The 25,092-nt window shown below is 41.5% G+C and overlaps 2 protein-coding genes across 10 annotated transcripts in view; one reads left to right on the top strand and one right to left on the bottom strand.

Moving 5' to 3' along the window:
* Window positions 1–10,234, top strand: part of LOC111870900 (glucose-6-phosphatase) — a 34,103-nt gene extending 23,869 nt beyond the window's left edge. For 3 of the 9 annotated variants that reach the window (XM_023863520.2, XM_033754040.1, XM_023863521.2), the window contains exon 8: window positions 6,743–10,234. The gene's annotated coding sequence lies outside the window, so the exon portion shown is untranslated. The remainder of the gene's footprint in view (window positions 1–6,742) is intronic. The other 6 variants (XR_004513713.1, XR_002843947.2, XR_002843949.2 and 3 more) reach the window with 6 other exon arrangements.
* LOC111870899 (segmentation protein even-skipped) overlaps window positions 9,744–25,092 on the bottom strand; it is a gene marked incomplete at its 5' end in the record, with an annotated part of 82,776 nt that continues 67,427 nt past the window's right edge. Inside the window, one exon of the mRNA XM_023863519.1 lies at window positions 9,744–10,014. Coding sequence (XP_023719287.1) covers window positions 9,744–10,014 — 271 coding nt within the window. The remainder of the gene's footprint in view (window positions 10,015–25,092) is intronic.

The following is a 25,092-nucleotide window of genomic DNA, read 5'->3' as shown; positions in this document are numbered from 1 at the left end:
ATTTTTTTTTTTTTTTTTTCATTTTATGAAGTTTGTAAATGGTATGTATGTCTTTTTAATGATGTAACTTGAGATCAGTTTCCAGTTTGATTGGAACAGTTTTTCTTGCTTCACTTTGTTGATCTTTTGTTCTGTAAGAGTTCCAAGTTTGATCTCTCACTTTGAGGGAAGAACAGTGAGAACATCTGAAATTATATCACAAGAGAATATTTGGACATGAGAGGAAAAAACTGGTAAGGAAGTAGTGAAGACAGCATAAACAGAGGCCTTGAAATAGAAGGGACATATAACAGCACATGTGGAGGAAACAAGAAGAAAACATTTCAGCTGTGACTGTCATATAAAGAGATTCTGTTGATGAAAAGGCAGTGTTTAACCCTCTCTGTAAAATTTTATCAAAGAGGCCTTTGATATATTGGGTTTCTGGACTTTATCCATCGTCCTGGTTTTTAAGATAAATAAAAACTTTTGGAAACTGGATCTGTTTCCATCCTCAGGTGAAGGAAAAGGGAAACACCTATTCTGTTGGGTCCGTTAGAAAGAGCTAGCCTCAATCACTGGACAAACCAATGTCACAAAACATGAAGATTATAACCACCTGAGACCAGGCTAAGTCCACGAGAGCTAATAAGAAAAATATTCATAACAAATTGTTGCAAACACGTACAAGCATGGAACCAGGGTAGATATATCTGTAGAAATTTATGCCACGAAACCAAACTCATAACCAGGTCCATGACCCCACGGCATGGAATAGAAAGAAGAACAAGTAACAAAAAATCTAATAGTGTCTAACTAGCGTCAACAATGGAGTAAATCACGTCTATCTAATTTAGAACTTAATAGAAATGAATAAAAGCATATATCTCGTCATACAGATCTATGTGAATTCACATAGAAGATCTGTATGACGAGATATATGCTTCTGTAACAACAAAGGATTTCTTGATCAGTTGAATATCTTGTCAGTTTTTCTGGGAAGATCCTGTACTATAACATTAGATCCCGCTTATGTGGGTATTTGTTGTTTCTACTCACACAGTTTGTCTGCAGTTCTCGTGTTGTGTGTAACCTGCAAACTAGAGTGCTCTCATATCTCATTCATTGGACACTGGGCATAACATGGTGTAGCACTGCTAATGAACTGCTGTTAATTGTTTGAAACAACAGTTTATGTGCTGGAACTGTGTTGCTTACCTTTTGTACCATGACCTCAGTGTAAATATGCTGTAATACTTTGAAGTCAAATTTGTTTGGATTCATTGATCAATAGTTCACATTGTGATGTAATAGTGAGATATTAAAAAACCCTGTTAATATTTTATTTCAGCATCATATCCTATGTGAACTATTTATAATAGGTTCCATCAACACAATAAATTTATACTTTTTTACTTTACATGTTATGTCCATTTATGGCCATCATCAGGTAAATCATTTTACATTCACTCTACATTTTCCGCTATTTATCCCCCTGCGTTAGCCATTGTTTACCTTTTTAGGGGGAAGGTCATATCTGTTATTTTCAGTGTAAATGCCAGTTATAGTTCATATGCAGACTTAAAATGTATTAAGTTAAAATAAAATTAAGATTGAGGAATTATTATTATTTATTAAGTAAAGTTCCTGTTGTAGTTTTCAAAATATTGGTGTTTTGGTCACATACAAACTATCTGTTTTCGTATCAAGATATACTCATAATTTTGTATGTTGATGTATTTATTTGTTAATAAAATTGTTGGTAGTTACAGATGTTGAATCTCAGTAGAACGAGGTCTTCACTTATGTTATCTTCTTGTGAATGGTATTGTATTGGATGAGTGAGTGTGTGGGACTCTGCTTCCTCATTTCATCAGCCTATGCTGTCTTTCTTTTTTTAAATTATTGCTCCTGTGATTAATAGTATATGTGAAGAAACTATGTAGAGTAGACAGCTGAAAGAAACTGTACGAAAAAACTAAATGTTCTGAAAAGGCTTACAGGAAGTAAATGGGGTTTGAGATCTTTAGTGAATGCTGTGTATAAAGCTTGCATAAACCCTTTCCTACAATATGGCTGTGAAGCATTAATAATTGTAGCACTGGCCTCTTGAAAAATTAGAAGTGATGCAGAATCAGACTCTGAGGTTAGTAACAGGATCAGGAAAATCATCTTTGCTAGCCTCTGTGCAAGAACAACCCTTAAAAACTGAAAGAGAGAAAAATGGCTTTAATTCTGCATGAAAAGTTGACACATTCCTGTTGGTCACAATCTCAAAACTCAGAAAAGCTTCATACAAAAAACAGTGCCATTACTACAAAAATACATTCCTCGGGTAGAACCAGACAAAGTTCTACTATCTCTTTGTCATGTAGACTACATTGGAGTAGATTATAAAACAGGCCTTCTTCAAGAATAGAAAACAATTGGTATAGCTCCATCGGGAATGAAATTAGCAACTTTAGAAACAGTCTATATCTATATATCCTGAATTAGGGTGGTTACATGTTTATACAGATGGTTCACTTACAGACAAGAATGGAAGTGTACAGAACTGTTAGGCTTATTTTGGACTCTGTCCATTGTCTGGTATATAGAAGACAAAAAACCGCAACCTTAAGGAGACTGGATCAGTGGATGGGGCAAAACCTACTCAGTTTGGCCTGGTAGAAAGAACTAGTCTCAATCACTGGACTAATAGTTCTGTACAACATACCCCATTGTCAGAATCCTTTCAAGTATAAGAAAGTAAATTACTACAAATTGTCTGTATGAATGAATGTATGAGGGGTAGGCCTTCTTGGCCCTTGCACTGAGACCTACAGTGGTCAATTGTGCTTTACATTTTTATACTTTATATATCTCTTGTACAACATGGCACTCACTTTGACAATTAGATAGAGGCAATGAATACTGAATATTGGTAGAACTGTGTCCTTTGAAAAGTATTCAGTGATTCAGTTTCAGCAATATTGTCCATAGTAGAATTTGATGCACTTCCAAGTGAAAGGGTAATAGAAATCCATTCATCATTAAGTTGTTCAAAAGCCCTCTAAAGCATTCAGTGAATACCATCCCATTGTGGTGTTGTGGGTAATGAAATAGCAGATTATGTATCAAAGAAGGAACAAAGATTAGTCAAACATTTGCATGTAAATTAACTTTTCACTCTGCCAAATTAAGAATAAAAAGAAGCATTCAGACTGAATTATCAGGATATTTTACCATTCAAAGCCAGCAAAAATCATGAGGCAGAGTAGTGAAAAAGTTCCAGTTTTCCAAGAGGAGATGCTATGGCAACTTTTCATTTAACAGCTCACTTACACAGATGGTCAGTTTACCCATCACCATTTTGTGTTCTATGCCATGAGGAAAACTCAAACAAATAAAGATCATCTTCAAAAAGGCACTGTTTCAAGTGTTAGAATAATAATCATGAAAATATATTTGGATGCTAGAAGGTGAATGGAATTCTTCCTCCAAGTGCCTGAGTAGTGGTAGTGGTAGTAGTAGTAGCAGCGGCAGCGGCGGCGGTGGTAGTGGTGGCGGCTGTGGCGGTGGCGGTAGCAGTAGTAGTAGTAGTAGTAGTATCATCATGTTGGGGTTCATACTACACATGAAATAATGTTAATGTTTATTGGTTACCTGCTGGAAAATATTTCTTACTAATAATTTTTTTAATTATGCTTTCTAGTTCTTATAATTTTCAGTTATATTGTTCATGTTCCAGAATAGCCATTTTCAAGCTTAATGTCTTATTTGTCTGTCACTTTAGTTATTTGTTACTCATTCTGAAATCCTGCTGATCTACTAACTTTTTCTGTGAACTAATCAAAAAGCATAACAAAGTATGAATAATAATATGAACACACTTGTAGATTATGCACTCACTCACACATGTGTGTGCCCGCGCAGTCTTCTACATACAAACATGATATGGTGTATAGTAAGGAATACAGATAATTGAGGTTCTGAATATAGGCCTACTGATTGATTACAAAACAATTTAGTTACAGCAGAGAAATACAGGTACTCCGCATTGTAGTTACTATAGGATTCTGACGATGGTGTATAACACACTGATATATTGGGTTTTTGGACTTTATCCATCATCCTGGTTTTTAAGATAACTAATAAAAACACGACGTTTCGGAAAGTGGATCTGTTTCCGTCCTCAGGTGAAGGAAAACACCTATTCTGTTGGGTCCGTTAGAGAGAGCTAGCCTCAATCACTGGACAATGAGGAATTTCGTAATTTGTACTCTTTGCCAAGTATTAAAATTATCAAGTCAAGGAGGATAAGTTGGGCAGGGCATTTAGCACAAATGGGGAGAAAAGAAACGTATGAAGGATTTCAGTGGTAAAACCAGATGGAAAGAGACCAATAGGAAGACCTAGACTTAGTTGGGAGGAAATTATTAAGATGTATGTTAGAGAGATATGAAAGGGTGGTATGGACTGCATTGAGCTGGCTCAGGATATGGACCGGTTGAGGGCACTTGCAAACAAGTTAATGAACCATCGGTTTCCATAAAATGCTGGGAAGTTCTTAAAGTAGCGGCTTCTCAAGAAGGACTCAGCTTCAGTGTGTTAGTTTATGTCTAACTTAAGGACAAAACAGATCACGGTTTTCTGCAAAATTAATGCAAACCGCAAATCAAAAGCAATCAAAGCATTAAGAAAATCATTTTAATGGATACGAGCCCATTAAAGCTTGCTCGAACCCCCCCCCCTCCCTCCAGGAATTCCACCCTTCTTAGCGGCAAGAAGAGGTGAACGAGACCTTCATGCTTTAGGCTTTAGGTGGACGGGGTTAACAATTTTCAGACAGCTTCATTGGGCATTTCAGCGCAATAAAGTCGTAATCGGTGTAGTGGCTGTGCCATTAGAAGGGGAGGGGGGAGACGTAGCATCCCTTGGATGGCAACGACCTTTCATCAGTTCCGTGGTGGTGGAAAGAAGTTGTAGGACTCCTTAAAATATTTTTTCTTTCAGAAAATGGTTTCTGCCCAGGGTCCCTAAACCTGAGCGCGCACATGAAATATGCGCCTATGACTGAGGTATGTTAATTGTGGAGGAAAACAATAAACCATGCCCCTTTCACAATGTGAGCAAGAACACTGGAGCAGTGATGCGACTGACTAAGGACCGGAAAAAAGGAGTTCGATTCAAGGCAGAGCCAGGAATCTTTCCTTTGCCACCGCGTCCAGGCCTGCTGCGAATATTTCTTTGTCTTTTTGGGGGGTGGGGATGAGAATGAGTCCACTTGCTATGCCGGCCTCTGGTGGACTTATTTTACCAGCCCCTGATGATAGATGAGTATGGAGTCTTCGGTGGAATGAGAATTGGTAAGGGAAACCGTAATACTTGGGGAGAAGCTTCCCTAGTGTCACTTTGCCCATCACAATCCCACAAGACATGAACTGAGATCGAACCCGGGGCCGTCGCCAAGGGAATCCTTTTTTTTATTGCTAATGGGGTGGGACTAAGTCCCTTGCACTGCGGCCATTTCTGCCCTATTGTACCAGCCCCAGATGATAGGTGAGGGTGATGGTGGAGCAATTGGTGGAATGAAGATTGGCAGGGGAAACCGAAGTACTCTGAAGAAACCTGCCCCAGCGCCACTTTGTCCACCAGAAATTCCACTTGACCAGACCCGGGATTAAACCTGGGCCGTCGCGGTGGGAAGCCAGCGACTAACCGCTTGAGCTATGGCTCGGCCTTTTAATCCGGGGGTTACTGTCTGATCTTTAGCCCGACCGGTTCTGAAACGTGGCAACCCTTCCGGAAGGGTTATAGGATAAATTGGCCTGATGGCCAAGCTGGCCGCTAACATCCATGCAGTTTTGACATAAACATGTGTATAATTATAGAGCTAATCCCTTTATATACATGCGTACCGTAGCGCTTAGACATTGTGAAAGCAATATTAGTTTTTGAATATATTTACAAAGAATATGATCTGCGTTCATGTGTTCAATTTTTTACGTTTTTGGATACCATACCTGAAGACAAACAGTTCTGGACTGAATGGTAGCAAGCATTCCCCGAAACTGAATGTCCATTTAATTTCCTTCTTAATCAAATTTTGGTACATGATATGTATGTATTGACCGTCTTCTAGTGCACACAGTCTCACATGTCACTTCACTACATGTTTCGACATCGCTGCGCCATCCTCAGGTGTGTTATTTACATTAAACTATTGCACTGCTCGCCATCGTGTGTCATTTATAAAATGATTTAAAAATGTATATTCTTCATGTACTATAATAAAATTTATATGTATTAAAATTTGTTAAGATTTATCATCTTATACTTCTTATTTCAAACTCACGTATTATATCATTCTTCCACTATGGGAGTTGTTCTTCCTATATTTTGTGTATACTGTGTCTTGTGATGTGTCCTTCTTTTTTTGGCTGCATGCATGCAGATTTAGTCCATAGTACCGCCTTTTTCAAATTCATAGTAATGTAACTGATCACGGCCGTCTTGCCAAAAAATACTTGATTTCATTGATGGAATCTATACCTAGTCATTTTTGGCTAACAAAAATCCATGGAATGTACCATATGAATATATGTGAAACAGCGATGAAGAACAGAACAAGTGATAACCCATTAATGCAGAAGATTTTATGAGCGATTGTTTATATCAAAGTCCACTGGAATATAACCTAACCAAATCAAGAGCTTTCCATATATATATGCATGTGTTGTGGACTCTGCAATTGTAAATTAAACACAGTTTTCGATTTCAGGTCTGTACAATGGTGACTGTAAACGGTAGTGTCCTGTAGGTTGTAGACAGCCCAACGTTTTGGAAGAGCATATCCTTTACTACACAGTCTTACAATCCAGAAGACCCTGCTTTTCCTGGTCACCACTATGAGAGCTTCAACTCCAAAATCTAGCATAATGTCTTCATATATTATGGCCAGTCACTTTGCCTCTATGGTGGGATCAGTGAGGATGTCCAATATTTTGGCTGTACACCCTCTTGGAAGTAGGGGCAACATTAACATCAAAGGCCCTTGGTGATGTTCCTTAAGTCTGAATTCTGTGGTTCTCGTATTGCTTTATTTGTGAGTAGACTGACGCTTGTCATCATTCCATTGCATAGTGCTTACTATAGTACTGTCAATGACAGCTGCATTCTTGCATGTTTTCATTTAGGTTTGAGCTAAGTATTAAAAGCTGTTTACAATGGATACAGCCACTGTTTGGAAATGGGGAATGGCTCTTGAGTGGACTGGTCATGTGACTGTACTGGAGGGAGCAACTAGTGTAACAAAACCTCTTGAAGAACTTTCACAAGGGTAAGATGGCTGGATCTTAGGGAAATGGATGGAACTGGTTCAGGGCCATGTGCAATGAAGGGCTTGGGTAGAATGTCAGTACATCATATGCGTTGATAGTATGTATGTATAATTTGTACTCGTATGTCTCATCTAATTTTAACATTAAACAGAGCAAATGGTTCTTAATTGGAAATAAATTTTTAAAAATAATTTTTATTTGTCGTGGTTGGATTGTAGCCTTTTCTGAAGTTCCAAGTGCTAAAAAGAGTACATTTAATAAATTTGAAATGATTGGTTTTCTCCCCCCTTCCTAAACAGACAGCTGTAATTTCAGACTACAAGTTTGGGTGGAAATTGGACTGGGAGGTGGAGGAAGGCAGGTATGGAGAGTAAGATATGATCCACATAGATATGAAGTTGACCACAGCAGAGTTGAACTCATGTTGAAGTGCCCCAACTTACTGGAATCCTTTCAAGGACCCCATTCTGATGGAGCGAGTTGCTTGTTTTGTACTGCATGCCACCTTTGATGCTGTGAAAGTGTGCCCAACTGGCGTGAACGTGAGTACACTGCTTGAAATTTTGCACACCTTATTGACTTTATCGTGTTCATTTATTGTTGCAGAGCTAATATGACACAGAACAGTCAGATATATATTTTCATGTTTTATTCTATTACATTTTGATCATGTCAGGAATTGTTTGCAGTTAAACTGTGATTAATGTAATCTGCAGTTTCCATGTACCAACCTTTACATAAAATGAACTACTTTTTAGGAAATTGATACTGAGCTTCATGTAAAGGGGATATACTGGACTTATATCACACATATTAATTTTCTTGCAGAAATTACATTCATATGGTTGAGAGATCACTTATTTGTGTGGAAACAGAAAAGAAGTAAAAAACTTGTCTTATTTGGGAGAGAGAGAGAAGGAAGCATGGAACAGCATGACATAAATTACTGCCAGTGTAATTTAATTGATTAATTGGCAAAGGGAACATGTCTATGTTTCAGCTTTTGCACTTTCCCTTTTTTGAGTATGTGATTTGAGTTGTTCCCTGTAGATGCTGTGATGTATGGTAATGGGAAGAGTTTTAATTCTTAAATAGCTTAGTCACTGTTGTAACTAGGTTGACTGTTGGGTTCCATGTGGGAAAAAGGAATTTTCTCTCTCTGCCACATCCAGACCTGGTCTGGGACCCACCCAGCCTTCTATTCAGACTAACTATACTCAAGGCGAAAGTGGAAAGAGTTTGAAACTGACCATTCACCATCATCTAGTTCCAGTGTTGAGAATGAATGGAGCTGTGCCTCCAGTCTCCTATATATATTCATGATTATATGCTTAATGAAGCATATGAACAACTTCACCTTTATCTTAATGATTTTATTTAGAACAATGAGTCAATTTTATGTGTCTATTACATAGCATCAGAGGTTATATTTATGTGTCTCAGATACAAGATTATAATTCCTGTTATCATCAACTGAACTGTGTGTTGTGCAGACTGCAAAAATAGAAGCTTATTTGAGAACTGTATCTGTGTGCATGTTCCAGCTACCAATTACACATTAGATTTTGCTGAAACTGGTGTCTGCACTGAAAGTTGTTGGACATATAATTTTGGTAGGTCTGTGTACTGGTCAGTTATTGGGTTTCTCACAGTGATGGGTTGTCTTTCAGTGGACCTACAAGTTGTTAATCTCAGAGGATGGAACTCTTCAATTAGGATGTAATTTTACATAAAGCTGAGGCCATTCTCCGTTGTTTTCTCTAGGATGGCCTGTCATATATCAGAACAATGATGCATGAGATATGATGTATATATCTTGAAGATATGTGAAAGAATTTCTGATAAGGTGAAGAGAACAGTATGGAAAATATATTTCTGCTCTGTGCAGTTTAATACCTATACTGCAATTAGTTCTGCAACAGTAGATTTGTATTTGTATTGAGGTATGCAAAATTGCAAAGGAGCAGCATCTGCTGAATATTTGCAATGGTCTTGAAAATGTAAACTTGGTTTGGCACTGCAGTGACAGAATTATAACTGTGATGTGACGTGTTACAGTTTCTGCGAGAAATGAGCATTGCCACTTCACAGGAAGGTGGTATCCTGGTGGTGTATATATGTAATAAACACACTCTTGGGCTGTTCATTCACCAGATAATCCAGCAAAGAAGAGAACAGTAAGTGACATGAATATATGAGAGAATTATTAGCCATGTTCAACAAGGATGTTCAGTAGAGAAACAGTTCCGATTATCACAATTTCTGAAATGCCTGACAGCAGGAATTATCTGCCAGTGAGTACCAGAACTACAAGTACACATATAGGGAGTAGTGCAAGTATGAGAGTGAGCACTCACGGGTCGAGAAGCAAGCCCTGCAATCACACCAACACCAGCAACATAAGAGGAAATCTCAGCAGTACCTCAGATTTAAAGTAGCACTTTATACCAGGTAGTCCAAGTATGGACCAGTTGTGAGAGTGTCGTCCAGAGTAGACAAAAAGGGCCAGAAGGTCTCAAAAAAGAGCAACTGCAAAAGAGGTGTGTCATTGACAGTTGGCAGCAACAGTTGTGATGGAGGTTTTTGTTGCTGGGAAAAATGAGAGCGGATACTGCAGAAAGTGCAGAGGTTACTATTATGACACAAATCATAAATATTTTTTGAATGGCTGGTTGAGATGTCACATGTAACATGCTTGGTATCACGAATGCCGCTGAAATGGAAAGACAAATAACAGGCTTATGTGTAAATTATGCTTGACAAAATGACTGTGTGTCGACAAATATTACAACAGTGTAACTGGAATATAATGCAGCTATGTTTATGATGAAACTGGCTTCATGTTTATTCCATTTTCTGTAAAAAGTTTCATTGTGTACAACAAATTACTAATGTGATAAATTGAAATATGAAAATAAATTTTTGTGGTTCTTTGGATGTGTATTACTTCAAAAAGGTGTATTGGACATTACTAAATTATAAACAAAGTTTAATCTGCTCTTGTTCATTATCAAAGCTGAGTCAAATTTGAAAGTGTCCAGCAGACCCTGACTAGTATAGAGACAGGTGACTTCACGCAGCATGGCAATCTTATAAACTTACTTTCTTTTTCACGGTTGGGAAGATGGCTGAAATATGAGAAACTTTTCTAAAGAAATATTTTCACGAGAATGGCATCAGAGGTATTATTGTTGATAGTGATGTGCTCAGTATTGCTTGCAACAAGAGCATGCTCACTAGTAATATATATAAAAATTATTTTGTATCTGAAATAGGAATCACTTCCCTTTTTCCCATTAGCCACGTTTTGTTTTCTTAGAAGTAGGTTGAGGATCATGAATTATAGGATTAATTTGTAGTTCTTGCTGCTGAATGCAGTTTCGCAGATTCTGTATGGGCCTTCTGCCTGTTATTTGAATCAAAGGAGAATACTTTCAAGGCTGTCAGTTAAGGTAAAAATGGTAAAGTCCTGTGCTTATTTAAGCACCACGCCATGAAGATATGTATTTTATGGGTGAGTGGAGGTGTAGTGTCAAGGACTTCTGACTTTGCCACTAAATGGAGGTGAATGGTCAGGATCACACCCCAGCTGCTGGATAGGACCCACAGCCAGTCTGGATGCTGTGGAGTAGAGTAAAATGTCTTTCCCCTCCCAGGAATCGGACTGCAGTTGTCCAACACATAGCCTGTCATTACACTGACTGGACTATCCCAGTTCTACAAAAAGTAACCCTATCATATGTTACACATTCTTACAAAATCTACTACCTTGCACCTACATAATTTCATTGTCATATGTAAATTGGTGCTGATGTTACTCCCACACCATTTTGTTAATAACTGATTAGAGGAAACTATATAGTCTGGCATTGGGTGGCCTCCAATGGCATAACCCATATACCAAGTGTCTTGAACATCATTTAACAGGTTCAGCATTCACAACTAAAAACAACCACCAAATTGATCTGGACATCAGTTATGCCAACAAATTAATCTGTAAAGTACTTGATACAAAATTCCTTGGAATACATGTAGACAGTACACTGTCTTGGAAAATACATATTGAACAAATTATACCTAAATTAAATGCAGCTTGCTATGCGATGAGATCAATTAAGCCCTTTATGTCACAGGAAACATTGAAGATGGTTTACCATGCCTACTTTCATTCTATTATGAACTATGGATTAATATTTTGGGGGAACTCTTCACATAGTGTAATAATTTTTAAAATACAAAAGAATATAATTAGAATCATTACAGGATGTAGAAGTAGAGATTCATGTAGAGAATTATTTAAGAAATTAAAAATTCTACCTCTTCAATCGCAATACATATTATCGCTTCTCTTATTTGTTGTTTACAACAAAGATAAATTCAAATTAAATTCTGATGTCTATAACATGAATACTAGACAAAAATATAACTTCCACCTACCCTCATCAACTTTATCAGTATATCAAAAAGGAGTCTACTTTACTGGCATAAAAGTGTTCAACAATCTGCCACAAAGTATTAAAAACTTGGGCAATGATACTAAAAAGTTTAAATCAGAGTTAAAGAATTATCTACATGCTCATTCCTTCTACTCTTTAGATGAATACTTCAATGTAAATAGAGAATGATGTAAAATTAAGTTATATTAATTTTTAAGCTAAAATTGCCTGTACTTATGTATGTAACCTTTTGACTTGTTCTGTATCCAAAGGTACTAACCTGCTTAGGATTTATAGAATGTAAATAAATTCAATTCAAAATGCAGGCGCACACCTACAGCAAGGTGATCCCATAATGCTACCTTACTTTTCCTTAGGGAAGGAAGGAAAATAGTTTGTTTATTTTAGTAAGAAGAATATGTAGACCTAATTAGCTAGGAATACAAGAATTTTGAAGGGGAAGGCAGACAGAGCTACATTTTGTGACGTTTGGACCTAAGAATGAGGAAGTGTTAGTAGGATACAGTTACGGACTGAAAACCCTTAAGTCAAACTTTTAAGCCTATAGTTGGAGTAATATAGGCTAGAAGAATTAGGATCGGAAACATCCAAAATTTTAGTTTTTCTTTGATTCCCGGCATGACAAGATTTTTCTCTTCTCTGCAGTGTCCAGACTGGCTTGGGCCCAGCCTTCCTCCTATCCAATGGAGACCGGGGGTAAAATTGCCTACCTACCTTTATGTAGTGCTGAGGTCAAGAATGATGGAACTATTCCTCCACTCCCCCATGTATCCTTATGACCTAGTGCTTACTTAATCACAGGGACAACTTTACCTTTTACCTAAAGGAAAAAGTCTACTTGGGAGACTTTGCTCTAGTTTCAGAGGATTATATTGGAATACAAGTATATCTTAGAGAATAGGGTGTTAGGGGTAGACTGGATTCAGTTTGCTCGGGATAGGGTTAATTGGAACTATTTCTTGGTGATGGTAACAAACATACCGTTGTTATGACATTTTCCTGAGCCAGGTGCAGCCTACACGGGTCAGTGCAGTGTGTGGCCACCACAACTCTCCCTGTGGGTTTTCTAGGAATAAAATTTTTTAACCACTGCATGGAGGTTTAAACCAGTCTTACCCCAAAGTAAAAACTGTATCTCTTCAGAAGATCGAGATATGATGCCACTAGGGTCACGTGACAATATGGCGTTACTAGAGCTGGGATCGCTGAGAGTGCTTTTGTTGAAACATGCGTTACTTCTTAGACATACGAGTTTTCTCGATTCTTTTTGCATTACAGTCAACGTCTGCAACAATTCTAGAGTGATTCTTTTAATATTTACTTTGATTTTTTGCCGTTAAACTTGAGAACCCGGTGGCATAGTTTTACCACTTCGAACTGATACCAGGGACCAGTAAACTGCCTCTTGTCGCCATTTCTTACCATTCTGTCGAATTAGAGAAAAATAGGCATCTACCGGCTTACCCCGATCCACCCTAACAATCCAAACTCTCATGTCTGGTCACTATCATCATAATCATTAGAAAACAGCCCGTTTTGAGTCATAGCCATCCTTACAAGGTTCTGCCAATTTTTTTTTAACAAAGCATGGTCATCAGCCTTGCTCCCAACCCGCAGCCTAGAGGACCAGGTCTCTGTATTTTTGTGCTCCCCAGCGACAGGGTGGCACAGTTATACCTCCAGGCACTGAGTTCTCTTTTCGTCGCAAAGCTACGGTGGAAGCGTTCTAACCCGCCTTCACACATATGACAGTACAGCCTTTTCTATGCAGTAGGCGTATAAACACCCGCTTCTCTGTAACAGTCGAGGTATTGTTGGACTCTAAGAATGGAAACTATGTTTTCCATATGGTCCGTGCAGAGATGTTATAAGCAGCACAGTTTGGCAGACAGTCCGTATGAAGGCTCGATCGAATACCTCCACCGTGACCCTGCGAATGGTAGGAGGCGACTGAAATGGAAGTCTCAAATCTGAGACAGTAAAATATGGTCGCGAGTCCCAAGGGACTCGGACCCAAGAAAACTGCGCTGGCAAGGGCCAGCAGCGTATACAGAGACCGTAACAGTCAAACAGTAATAAATATTTGGTCATGAGCCCCAGATGGGGATAGACACCAAGACTTACTGACTGACTGACCATCAATCGCGATGTGACTTAGACTTTGCAACGAGCAGTTGTTGGTTGGAGTTGTCAGCAGTTCAGTTGACAGAAGTGACGTGAAGTATCTGGTTGGTGGGTGAGAGAGTTCAATTGGCGAGAAGACTAGGAGGTTCGTGTGAAATGGCCCCCAGACAGGACCCAGTTAGTTGAGTTCTCAGTTGACAAGAGTTCTGCATGGGCAGTGCGGAAAGCTGAACAGTCTCCCGCATTAGAAACCGTTGCCGGAAAACGGCTAGTGGAGACTGTAATAGCATTAGAGTTTTTGTGTCAGTGAAATCTAAGGTGTAGTTCCGATTGGTGTATGCGAGTGGTCAGTAAATCCAATATCCTACCCATACCCCTTTGTAGTCACTCTAAATCGTAAATCCCCACGGCCGTTAATTTCGATTTTCTAAACGGGAGCCGCTGTTTCCTTGAAATAGCTCATAAATTATCCTCACGAAGCAGAGTGGCCCCCGTTGCACACCCACTACTTCTAAGAGAATCTGGTAGCCCCGGGAATCGAACCCGGAACCTGAGGAACTCTGACCACTAGACCACAGAGGCGGTCAAAACTGAACCATGCGTTAATAATTACAGACCAGAATGTCAAAGAAATATTCCACGATGGAAGGATAGTCTTTGAGACGGAACGAGCTAATAAAATTTACCCTGAAGCAGACTGTGATGATAGTGACCTAGATTTGGCAACCTTCGTGCGTTGCCTGGTTTCCGCGTCTCCAATTTTGAATGAAGTCCAGGTGGACCCTACATATGTGGCTGCGCTTAACTTTAATCAGAGAACGCCATTTGGAAACTTAGGGCCTCGTAGTGTGTCTTCATTGCCTGATTTGTCTCTAGATTTGATTTTAAATTTATGACTGTCGAGTTCTGCTCCGGTTTCCTGAAAGAGAAACCTCAAGGGAAATTCCCCAGGTTTTCTAGCTTATTCAAAGTCATGTGACAGTCACTGCAATTGATTGTGTTAGTTTGCACAAGTTGGGATTGGGGATTGAATATATATAAAAATCGAATTTAAAATTTTAATCTGTTTATTATTGCATGAAACAAAAGGGTTGTTCCCTTAGGACACTTCATTTGTTTCTGAAAGAGTCGATGTCCGTTAATTATTCATCCTAGGCCTCTGTGGAACGTACTGCCAACTGTTCAACTGTTGCTAACAGATGGCAGAACGAGGCTAAAGTTCTGCCCACATTTTTGCGTAAATTAAGGCAATAATGGGAACTAGCTGTTAATGAATTTTTCCTGTTATATGGCCTAATTAAAATTCTTGAACCTCAGTGATCAACAAACAAAAATCAACTCCGTGGCCTGTAGTCCACAAGCGAACTATACAGACCGAGCGACCGCCACTTGTCGGCGAAGTTAGTGCCAACTAGTGTCACGTGGTCAGCGCAACGAATCCCCCACGGCCGTTAATTTCGGTTTTCTAGACCAGAGCCGCTGTTTCCTTGAAACAGCTCCACAGTTATCATCACCAGGCTCAGTAGACCCCGTTCCAGACCCACTATTCCTCAGAAAAAATTATGGTAGCGGGAATCGAACCCGGGATATCAGGAGCTATAGCTAGGAACTCTGACCACTAGACCACACAGGCGGTCTAATCTCAGTTATCATTTTCTCTCTTCCGTTATCTCATCATAATGAGACGGGGTGACAGGAATTTCATTTCTGACTTGTTGCTGCCACATGTAGACCAGCCCACGAGCCAACACGGCCCCCTGTGCAGCTTGCACCGACACCAGTTTTCGGGATTAGACAGAATGAAGGCTGAACATTACTTCCCACCTCACTTTAGTTCAACGCTCTTCATACTGCGTGGAGCTTTATCTACTCTACCAGCTTTTCTCAAAACTTTCGTAATGGTATCCCTGGAGCAAATTTCCAGTGGAACGGTAAGTCCTCAAGACACGGGATAGCGCAGTCGGTATTGCAACTTGCTACGGGCTGGAAAACAGATGCATCAGAGTTCCACTTCTGTTAGGGAGAAGAATTTTCACTTCTCAAAGTCGTGCTGACCGGCTAACGACTAACCACCCACCTCCGAACTAGTGCTGAGGTCAAGAATACGTGGATCTGTAGATCCACTCCCCCATAGGTCTTCATGGCGTAGTGCTTAATTAATTAAGCACAGGGACAACTTCACATTTTACCTTTACGGTAAGTCCTCATTCGCACTTGTGATTGTTAGTTTAATTTTGATTCAACACAGAATTGGCTTGTAATATATGACAACTGCATGGGAGATAATTATTTATTTATGGTTTATCATGAGAACATTAAAAATTAAGATTCCAGAATCTACGCCTTCGTTGAATTTTTGTGAACCGTTGTTCCACGCTATAGGCTACGCCTTCACGGTGTGAAGTTTAGGGTAACTTCACCGTTAACTCATCTTCATTTCTGTATTTTGATCGACCTAACGGCAGAAGGGAAGAAAAACCGTAAGGCTCTTCGTTATGGAATAATGAGAACTTACTACTACTAGTAGTTCAACCCAGTTTGGGCCCTGGTCCCTTCCAGGACATTGTCTTGTCTAGTTTCTCGACTTTGAACAGTTTTGCAGGATGAGGATGTCAGGCCCAAGCCCAGCCCTTCCAATACTAAGAACGTGAAACTTGGCTGTCTCTGATTTCAAGAAGAAACAACAGACAAACGTTTTTTTATTTCGAAGAACACTATCTTGTGCGATGTCGCGCCTTATAGTCTATACAAGCTTACCTACGCTTCGGAGTAACATACTGTCTCCATCTTCAGGATCTAAAAATAAGCCGATCAAACATTCTGAAACGTCGGCATACTTCTTATAAGTCTACGCGGCGTCACATTCCGGACGACAGTACTACCGCCATGAGTGCTCAAATCTTATAACTTTCTTTTTCTGTTCTTTCTAAGGAGAGCAAGACGGACGTTTTCTGCTGTGATAGTACCCTTAGATGGAGGACTCCTCCTCCGCTCTCCCTGCGAGCCAATGAGCGCGCCGCAACGCGCTTTAACTCACATCGATAGTTCGGCCCACATACGGCTCGGCGATATTAGCGAGTTAAATACGACAAGATTGCAGACGTATCGATCTGACAGACGTACAGACCGCTCTGCAACACGTGACGCTCTGAGCGGATCGGAAGGATTTACTTTCCGTCTTCTTTACGGCTCCCCACTCCTCCATTTTTCTTTCTTTATGTTTATAGCTTTCATTCTTTGCTTTTATGAGCTGTCTTTATTCTTTTCATTTTCTCTCCCCCCCCCCTTTTTTTTTTGTTTCTGTCCTTATCCTTCCAGTTTACACTAGAGTTTTATTTTTGCCACTCACGAGTTTGCATATGAACGTATTTCTCATTACCGGTGCATCTAACAGTTTGTTTTTTTTTTTGGTTGGGGGGTGGGGGCTTCTTTCCCGGGAGCCGGAATAACCCGGTATAGCGATTGGCTACGCGCCAGACGGCTGAAGAGCCGGAGTTCGAGTCCCGGTAAGGGTACATTTTCTCGTCTCGACATAGTCCAGATCGGTTCTGCGTGCCATCCAGCCTCCTATCCAGTGGGTACCGGGAACTCTTTCCCCTGGGTAAAGCGGCTGGGGCATGAAGCTGACACACACCCCGAACTATCGCTGGGTCAAGAATTCATAGCTTCATACATCCGTTTCCCTTTACGTGTTCAAGTCTGAGGTCTTTTGTGGCATTTCGAAATTTACTGTACTAGTTTCTTACTGTGAAGGGCAGATGGTCCCAGGACAGACCCCAAAATATCTACCCAACCCTTGTCGGCTGGTCCCGACTGCTTCTTGAATGCATTCGCAGCTATCCAGCTCATCTGAAGAAAGCCACTTCGGCCTGTAACGTCAGAACGCTTTGTGAGATCCAGTGGTTGCGAACAGCGTGCTGAATCTTCGGGGAAACCTCCTCACGGGGTCAATAGGCCTAACTGTCACCTGTTCGAGAAATCCCTGCCACGAAAAAAAAAAAGCAACATCGTGGATTTAGTTCGCAAGCGAACTATACCGACAGAGCGACCGCCGCTTGTCGGTGAAGTTAGTGCCAACTCTTGCGGACAGAGGGTGTCGCGTGGTCAGCGCAACGAATTCCCACGGCCGTTAATTTCGGTTTTCTAGACCGGAGCCGCTGTTTTTCCATTCAAGTAGCCCCTCATTTATCCTCACGAGGCTGAGTGGACCCCGTTCCAGACCCACTACTCAGAAAGAGTTAGAATTATCGTAATCATTCTGAAGTCATCACGGTCACCGGAATTCAGAAGCGAGATATAATTAAGACAGTAGAGCCTGGGAATCAAGAGAGCCTCGTGAATATAGCGACCAGACTACAGGCTAGACTGCCAAGGAATTGGGACGTCTGCTCCCGGCAGAGGCAACAACTTTCAGATCAGCTCTGGAGGCTACCGGGAACTCTGTACCCAGGGGTTAATAGACCTGGTGTGAAACTGACAGTTTACCCTTATCTATTGATGAGTTTATCAATGCATGGAGCTATACCTACAGTCCCCCCCCCCAACATATTCAAGCCAAAGCGCTTCATTAAATACAGGGATAGCTTTTCCTTTCTATGTGTACTGTGTACAGAGTTTTGACAGGTAAACTCCGTAATTGGAGTTGCTGATATGCGGAAGCAGAACGGTTTCCGCAGTATGGGTCTTTACAATATTACCGATATCAGATTTTTGTGGCGGTTAAATGTTGATGTTAGTTGAATTAAGAACCGGCCCTTAAGATGAGGGCACCATATGCTTACGGAACGGCGGCAACATTTCCCGCATTCACGCCGTGTAACCATCCAAGAGCAGAAGTAGCATCAGCTGTTCTTTATTTTATGCTACTTAAAGTGATGTACCTCACACCTCCGCATAGGCTTATCTACCCGTATTTCCGCCACTTTTGTGGCCCACATACTCCGGCCGAAACGGCGCTGAGCTAAAAGACAACACGTCGGATCCTTATAAACTTTACTGCTTCGTTTTGAACTTATCCAATAAAATAAAATTAGGTGTAAACCCCTTAAGCTACTGTAGGACCCGAAGGACACAAAGAAGGATAATTGCTTTGTTCCGGGACTCACTTATTCTTCTCCCTGTGGTAAGTAAAGAAAGTGAGTAAAGGTACCCTGTAACAGGCCGTGGAGGCCTATAGGATAGTGAGATGTTGAGGTTCCCACATCGTCTAGATAATCGGCTCATAGATGGCGGTGAGGTTGTCAGCCCTACGCGCCGGCCGTACCTTTACTCCCAAGAATATTCCTGGTACTCATTTCTGTTAGAGGCTGAGTCGTCGCCAGGGGCCATAGTGAGACCTTCTGGCTTGTAGCACAGTGCCTCAACCAACACCAACTGCGCTAGCGAGTGCCCCTCGCCCTGTCGGTACTGACGATTTTAACATGGAGATAGGCCTGAAATGGTCAGCGATCCTAACGACCATAGCTGGGATCTACACAGATTCGTACTCAGTTGTTACCGCCTGTTTTACCACACAGATATGCCTAAGGCTGGCGTTAATACAGTACTTCGTCATGTGCCCCTGCAGTTCATACCGGTTAGACGTTAGAGCATGCTTCGGCGGCCTGTATGCCGTCACGGCTTGCTGCTGAACCACGGAAGCAACTTGATATTGTTATATTCCCATATTTACTGTACTGCTGGGTGCAGAACCGGGGTTGTTCAGTCCAGACTACGGGCTGGACGACCCAGGAACTTGGATTCCATTCTAGATAAAAATAGGAGATTTTTCTTTTCTCCTCGATATCCAAATTGTCTTTGGGAACTATTCAGCTTCCTATCTGATGGATATTGGAGATTTTTCCAAAGAAGAATGTGTCTGGGCGTGAAGATATGCACCCATTCATTGCCCAGGTAATACCTCGCAGTCCTTTCGTGTTTAATTAAGCACAGGGAAAATTTCTCTGAGTAATTTTGCGATGCAGTCATTAGGCTGTAGAATGAATTGGAAAGGATTTGGAAGAAAACATCCGTGGCCAAATCGAGGTACTATACCATCAATTGACTGGGCAGACTGAGGAAAACCACGAAAACCCTCAGTATAGCTGGTGACTCGACCGACATTCTAACCGATCAGTTCCGTAATAAAAATCTAAAGCTTTATCATAAGACAAACCTGTTCAGTGTTGTCGTTGCTATTATTGTTATTGTTAGAGGAAAGTAAGTCGCGTCAACAGAATTCAGCCATAAATCAAAGTGTGATTCATGAGGAAATTAAGGGCATGTTAAATTCGGATATTGCCCGCTGCGATTCAGTTCTGAACCTTCTGTGTCCTCGTATGCTGTAGGCAAACGTGAAATTATACAGGCTATTTTTTTTTAATATGCAGCTGAGGCCTTCTGGAGAAGCCGCCAATTCTGCAGCTACTCAAGAATTCCCAGCATTTTATGGAACCCGAAGGTTCATCACCATGTTCACAAGAGCCCTCCACTGGTCCATATCCTCAGCCAGATCTATCCAATCCACACCATCCCATCCTATCTCTCCAAGATCCATTCTAATATTGTCCACCAACCTACGCCTTGGTCTTCACTGTGGTCTCTTTCCTTCTGGCTTTCCCACCAATATCCTCTACGCATTCCTCATCTCCCCCATTCGTGCTACATGCCCTGTCCACCTCATCCTCCTTGACTTGATCATTCTAATTATACTTGGAGAAGAGTACAAGTTATGAAGCTCCTCATTATGCAGTTTTCTCGAACTTCCTGTGACTTCATCTCTCTTTAGTCAAAATATTCTCCTCAACACATTGTTCTCAAATACCCTCAGTCTATGCTCCTCCCTTAATGTCAGAGACCAAGTTTCACACCCATACAGAACCACAGGCAAAATTGTAGTTTTGTATATTCTAATTTTTATGTTTTTGGACAATAGACGAGAAGACAAAAGGTATTATACAGGCTATAGCCTGTTTTACTTGTTTTGTGTAATGTGAAACGTGGTCTGTGAGATTAGCAAGAACCGAGTTAAGGTGCTTCAGAATAGAGCGCTGAAGAGAATATTTGGACCTAAGGGGAATGAGGCAGTGGGATCTTGTAGGAAATTACTTAATGAGGAGCTTCATGACTTGTACTCTTCACCAAATATAATCAGAATGATAAAGTAAAGGATGATGAAATGGGCGGTGCATTTAGCACGCATGAGAAGAAGATTAATGCATATTGGGTTTTGTTGGGAAAGCCAGAAGGAAGCACTTAAATAAAGGAATTGAATTATTATGTAACTTCATATCTTATTAATGATATCAAGGACGAAAACAGACGTGAGTCAATTGCACATTATGTTGGTCCGTGTCTGCACTTTTCCACTTGTAACGTAAATATTGTTTGGAGCTTAGCCGGTCACTAGTTCGACCCCTGCGAAAAGAATATGCCGAATTTTAGAAGTTTAGTAAAATTTTGTCCCTGCGCTTAATTAATTCAGCACTGTGCCATGAAAACATGTGGTGTAGAGTGGAGGAATAGGCCCACCATTCTTCACATGGAATGAGTGGTCAGCTTCACACCCCGGTCGCTTTACCTCCGGTATCTCTTAGATAGGAGGCTGGTTGGGCCCTTGAATCGGTCTGGACGCTGTAGAATAGAGAAAAATCTCTTGACCCTGCCGAGAATCGAACCCCAGCCTTACAGCCCCTAAGCCGTCCCTCTACCAACAGAAATATCCCGGATACAGAAGCACTCTTTCCTGTGAGGGCACCTTTCCCTTTCCTTTTCGTATATGCCTACGTTTATGGCGCTCTACTGCACTCGGAATTGCTTGGTTTTTGGACTTTGTCCCTCTTCCATTTCGGGAACTTGGCGAGGAGGAAGGGTGAGACACCTGTTCTTTTGTGTCCCTTAGAAGGGAGTAACCTCACTTCGTTCCGCGTCAGAACCCTCTAGAATCTGTGTGTTCAGTTTCTTGTTGTTATTGTTCCCGTTATTTTAACTACTACTACGTTGTTATTGCTAGGTTAAAGTCTATCATGAGAAATTAATAGTCGCTCAGATACGAGTGGTTATGGTTTCTCTCGGACCGAAGAGAGATGAAGTGACAGGAGGTTGGAGAAAACTGCATAATGAGAAGCTTCATAACTTGTACTCTTCTCCAAGTATAATTAGAATGATCAAGTCAAGGAGGATGAGGTGGACAGGTCATGTAGCACGAATGGGGGAGACGAGGAATGCGTATTGGTGGAAAAGCCAGAAGGAAAGAGACCACAGGGAAGACCAAGGCGTAGGTGGGTGGACAATATTAGTATGGATCTTAGAGAGATAGGATGGGATGGTGTGGTTTGGATAGATCTGGCTCAGGATAGGGACCAGTGGAGGGCTCTTGTGAACACGGTGATGAACCTTCGGGTTCCATAAAATGCTGGGAAATTCTTGAGTAGCTGCACAATTGGCGGCTCCTCAAGAAGGGCTCAGCTCCATGAGTGAGTAAGTAAGTGTGTTCACGAGGACACTGGACCCAATTCTGAGCCGGATGAATTCAATCCACTCTGCAGGCACATCGAGAGCTGGAGAACACGACAATGAATATTCAGATTGTATAAATGGCAGGGGATAAATTGACCATCTGTGAGACCATCAGGTTTTGATCAAGTATCCTGGATTGTCTGTTAAATTTAATTTATCTTTCATTGGTTGATCGAGCCGGGATGTCTCAGTCGGTATAGCGACTGGGTTACGGACTTGACGGCCGAGAAGTCGGAATTCGATTCCCAGCAAGAGCAAGAGATTTTTTCTCTTCTCCATAGTGTCTAGACCAGCTCTGAGAACCACCCAATCTCCTATCCAATTGCTGTGGGGGGGCTGTTTCCCCGGGGATAAAGCGGCCGGGGCGTGACGTTGATCATTCAACTCCACCTAGTGCCGAGGTTAAGAATGGTGATACTATACGACCACTTCCCCATGTGTTTTCGTGGCGTAGCGCTTAAAGCCTAGGAATAATTTTATATTTACTTGTTGATTATAGAAGCACACAGCAAGGGGTTGGGCCGTTGATAACCCAGAAGTTAAGCCGTACTCTTTTCTAGCTGTCAATGAATGCCGCTTATTGCAAGTCAGGTCTATGAGCCGGTTTTCCCACGCTTTTGGAGTAAGAGAGGATAATAAGCATGTCCTGAGAAGTGTTGCTGGGCTGTTGCAATAAACAAATTGGAACGGAACTGTGTAGAATGCAGGGTGGTGATAAGTGATTGCCGCGGCAGCGCCCTAACCAGCTGCAGCATGATTTACAGCACGGCCTTACAAACATTACAACTGTATTCACAGGAATAAATCACAGAAACGAGGCATAGAGACTGGCTACGGGCTGGAAGACCGAGGGATCGGGGTGCGAGTCCTGGTAGGTTCAAGAATTTTCTCTTCTCCACAGCGTCCAGACTGACTCTGGGGCCCACCTAACCTCCTGTGCAGTGGGTACCGGGGGCTCTTTCCCCGGGGGGTAAAGCGTCCGAGGCCTGAAGCTGACCAGTCACCTAAGACTAGTGCCGAGGTCTAGAAAACGTGGGTCTATGCGCCCCCCATACGCTTTCATGGTGTAGTGCTTACTTAGTTCAGCACAGGGACAAGTTTACCTTAGCTTTAACTAGGAGTCGTGCTCAGCTGAATCAGTTATATAAAATCGTTAATGTGATGACTTTGAATTAAGATGACTGTGCTGGTGGTCATTGCGAAGTCAGACATAGTTCGAGCATTCATCTATAGAAATTGAAGAGGGTCATGAAAACTCATGCACGGTTGCCTATTCTCGGGGCGAGGTCTCTCAGACTCTTGAAAGTGGAAAATATACAGAATTATTGTGAAAGACCTCATGTGAATTGGACAATTACGTTTGTTTTGGACCAAGAAAACTCTGTGGTTTTAGTCCACAAGCGAACTATACCGACCGAGCGACCGCCGTTTGTAGGCGAAGTTAGTGCAAATTTTAGCGGATAAAGGGTGTCGCGTGATCAGCGCATCGAATCCCCACGGCCGTTAATTTTGATTTTCTAGACCGGAACCGCTATTTCCTTGAAATAGCTCCTCTATTATCCTCACGGGGCTCAGTGAACCCCGTTTCAGACCCACTACTTCTGAGAAAATGTGGTAGTGCTGGGAATCGAACCAGGACCCCTAGATCTGTAACCAGGAACTCTGACCACTAGACTACAGGGTCGAATTCTTATATAACATTGTAATATGGTCCATTATTCACGTGTTTATATCCACTGATTCTGTCTGTATCAAGCGGGGATTTTGTGCAGGCATATTCAAGTAGAAGAGACTGGCCCCACCCTTTTTATAACATGGGCTTCAACATTAAGAGTAATTTATAAAACATGGCGAGTCTTTACGTGTCAGTACAAAAATATGGAACATTGTTTTGGACTGCACGCTACCTCCTGTTATGGCCCCAATCATTTATCACTGCTACGCCAGATGGGGAAGTTGATTTCGATCTTTTAGCTCTGCTTAAATCATAGTCTGCTTCCTGTAGTGGACTACTTCATATTACGTACGCACCCATGCCGTTATTTTCCAAGTAGCTCCTTTCAACATATGTGCTGTACAGAAGCTTCGCTTCCTAGCTAATTGAGTGTGATTAACAGTCCAAGTCTGTACAACGTTGAACCGCTGACGGCCTGCATGGTCGAGTTCGATTACAATGGGATGGAACGTGCGCTGGAAACAATTTCCTTGCATGGGCGGAACGCGCGAGTCCATATTGTCTTACAGCAGATATGGGAGGTAAAAGGTGAGAGTAACCTTGTCCCTTTGCTTTACTAATTAAGCAATACTCCTTGAAGTGGGAGTGGAGGTGTGGCTCCACCATTCTTGACCTCAGCCCTAGATGTAGGTGAGTAGTCAGCTTCGCCCCCCCCCGGCCGCTTTACCCCCGGGGAAAACCCCCCGGAACCCATTGAAGAAGAGGCTGGATGTGTTTCAGATTCCCCTACCGGGAATCTAACCCAGACCGTCCAGCACATAGTTCGTCGCTATACCGACTGAGCCATCCCGCCTCATCTCTTAATGCTTGTATCGACCTCAGAGTCATCCTTCCAATGTTTACTTTATCTTCCTGTCCTCCCTTTCCTTTAGATGCGCAATCCCACGGTGTTGTTACCATTCTTTCCATCCTGCTGTAAATGCCCATAGCCGTGTATGTAGACGGTATTAAGCTTTCCTTATAAATAATTCTTATTATA

This window comes from Cryptotermes secundus, unplaced genomic scaffold, assembly GCF_002891405.2.
Source record: "Cryptotermes secundus unplaced genomic scaffold, Csec_1.0 scaffold884, whole genome shotgun sequence".
Classification (NCBI taxonomy): Eukaryota; Metazoa; Arthropoda; class Insecta; order Blattodea; family Kalotermitidae; genus Cryptotermes; species Cryptotermes secundus.
This window is presented reverse-complemented; position numbering and strand designations above follow the sequence as displayed.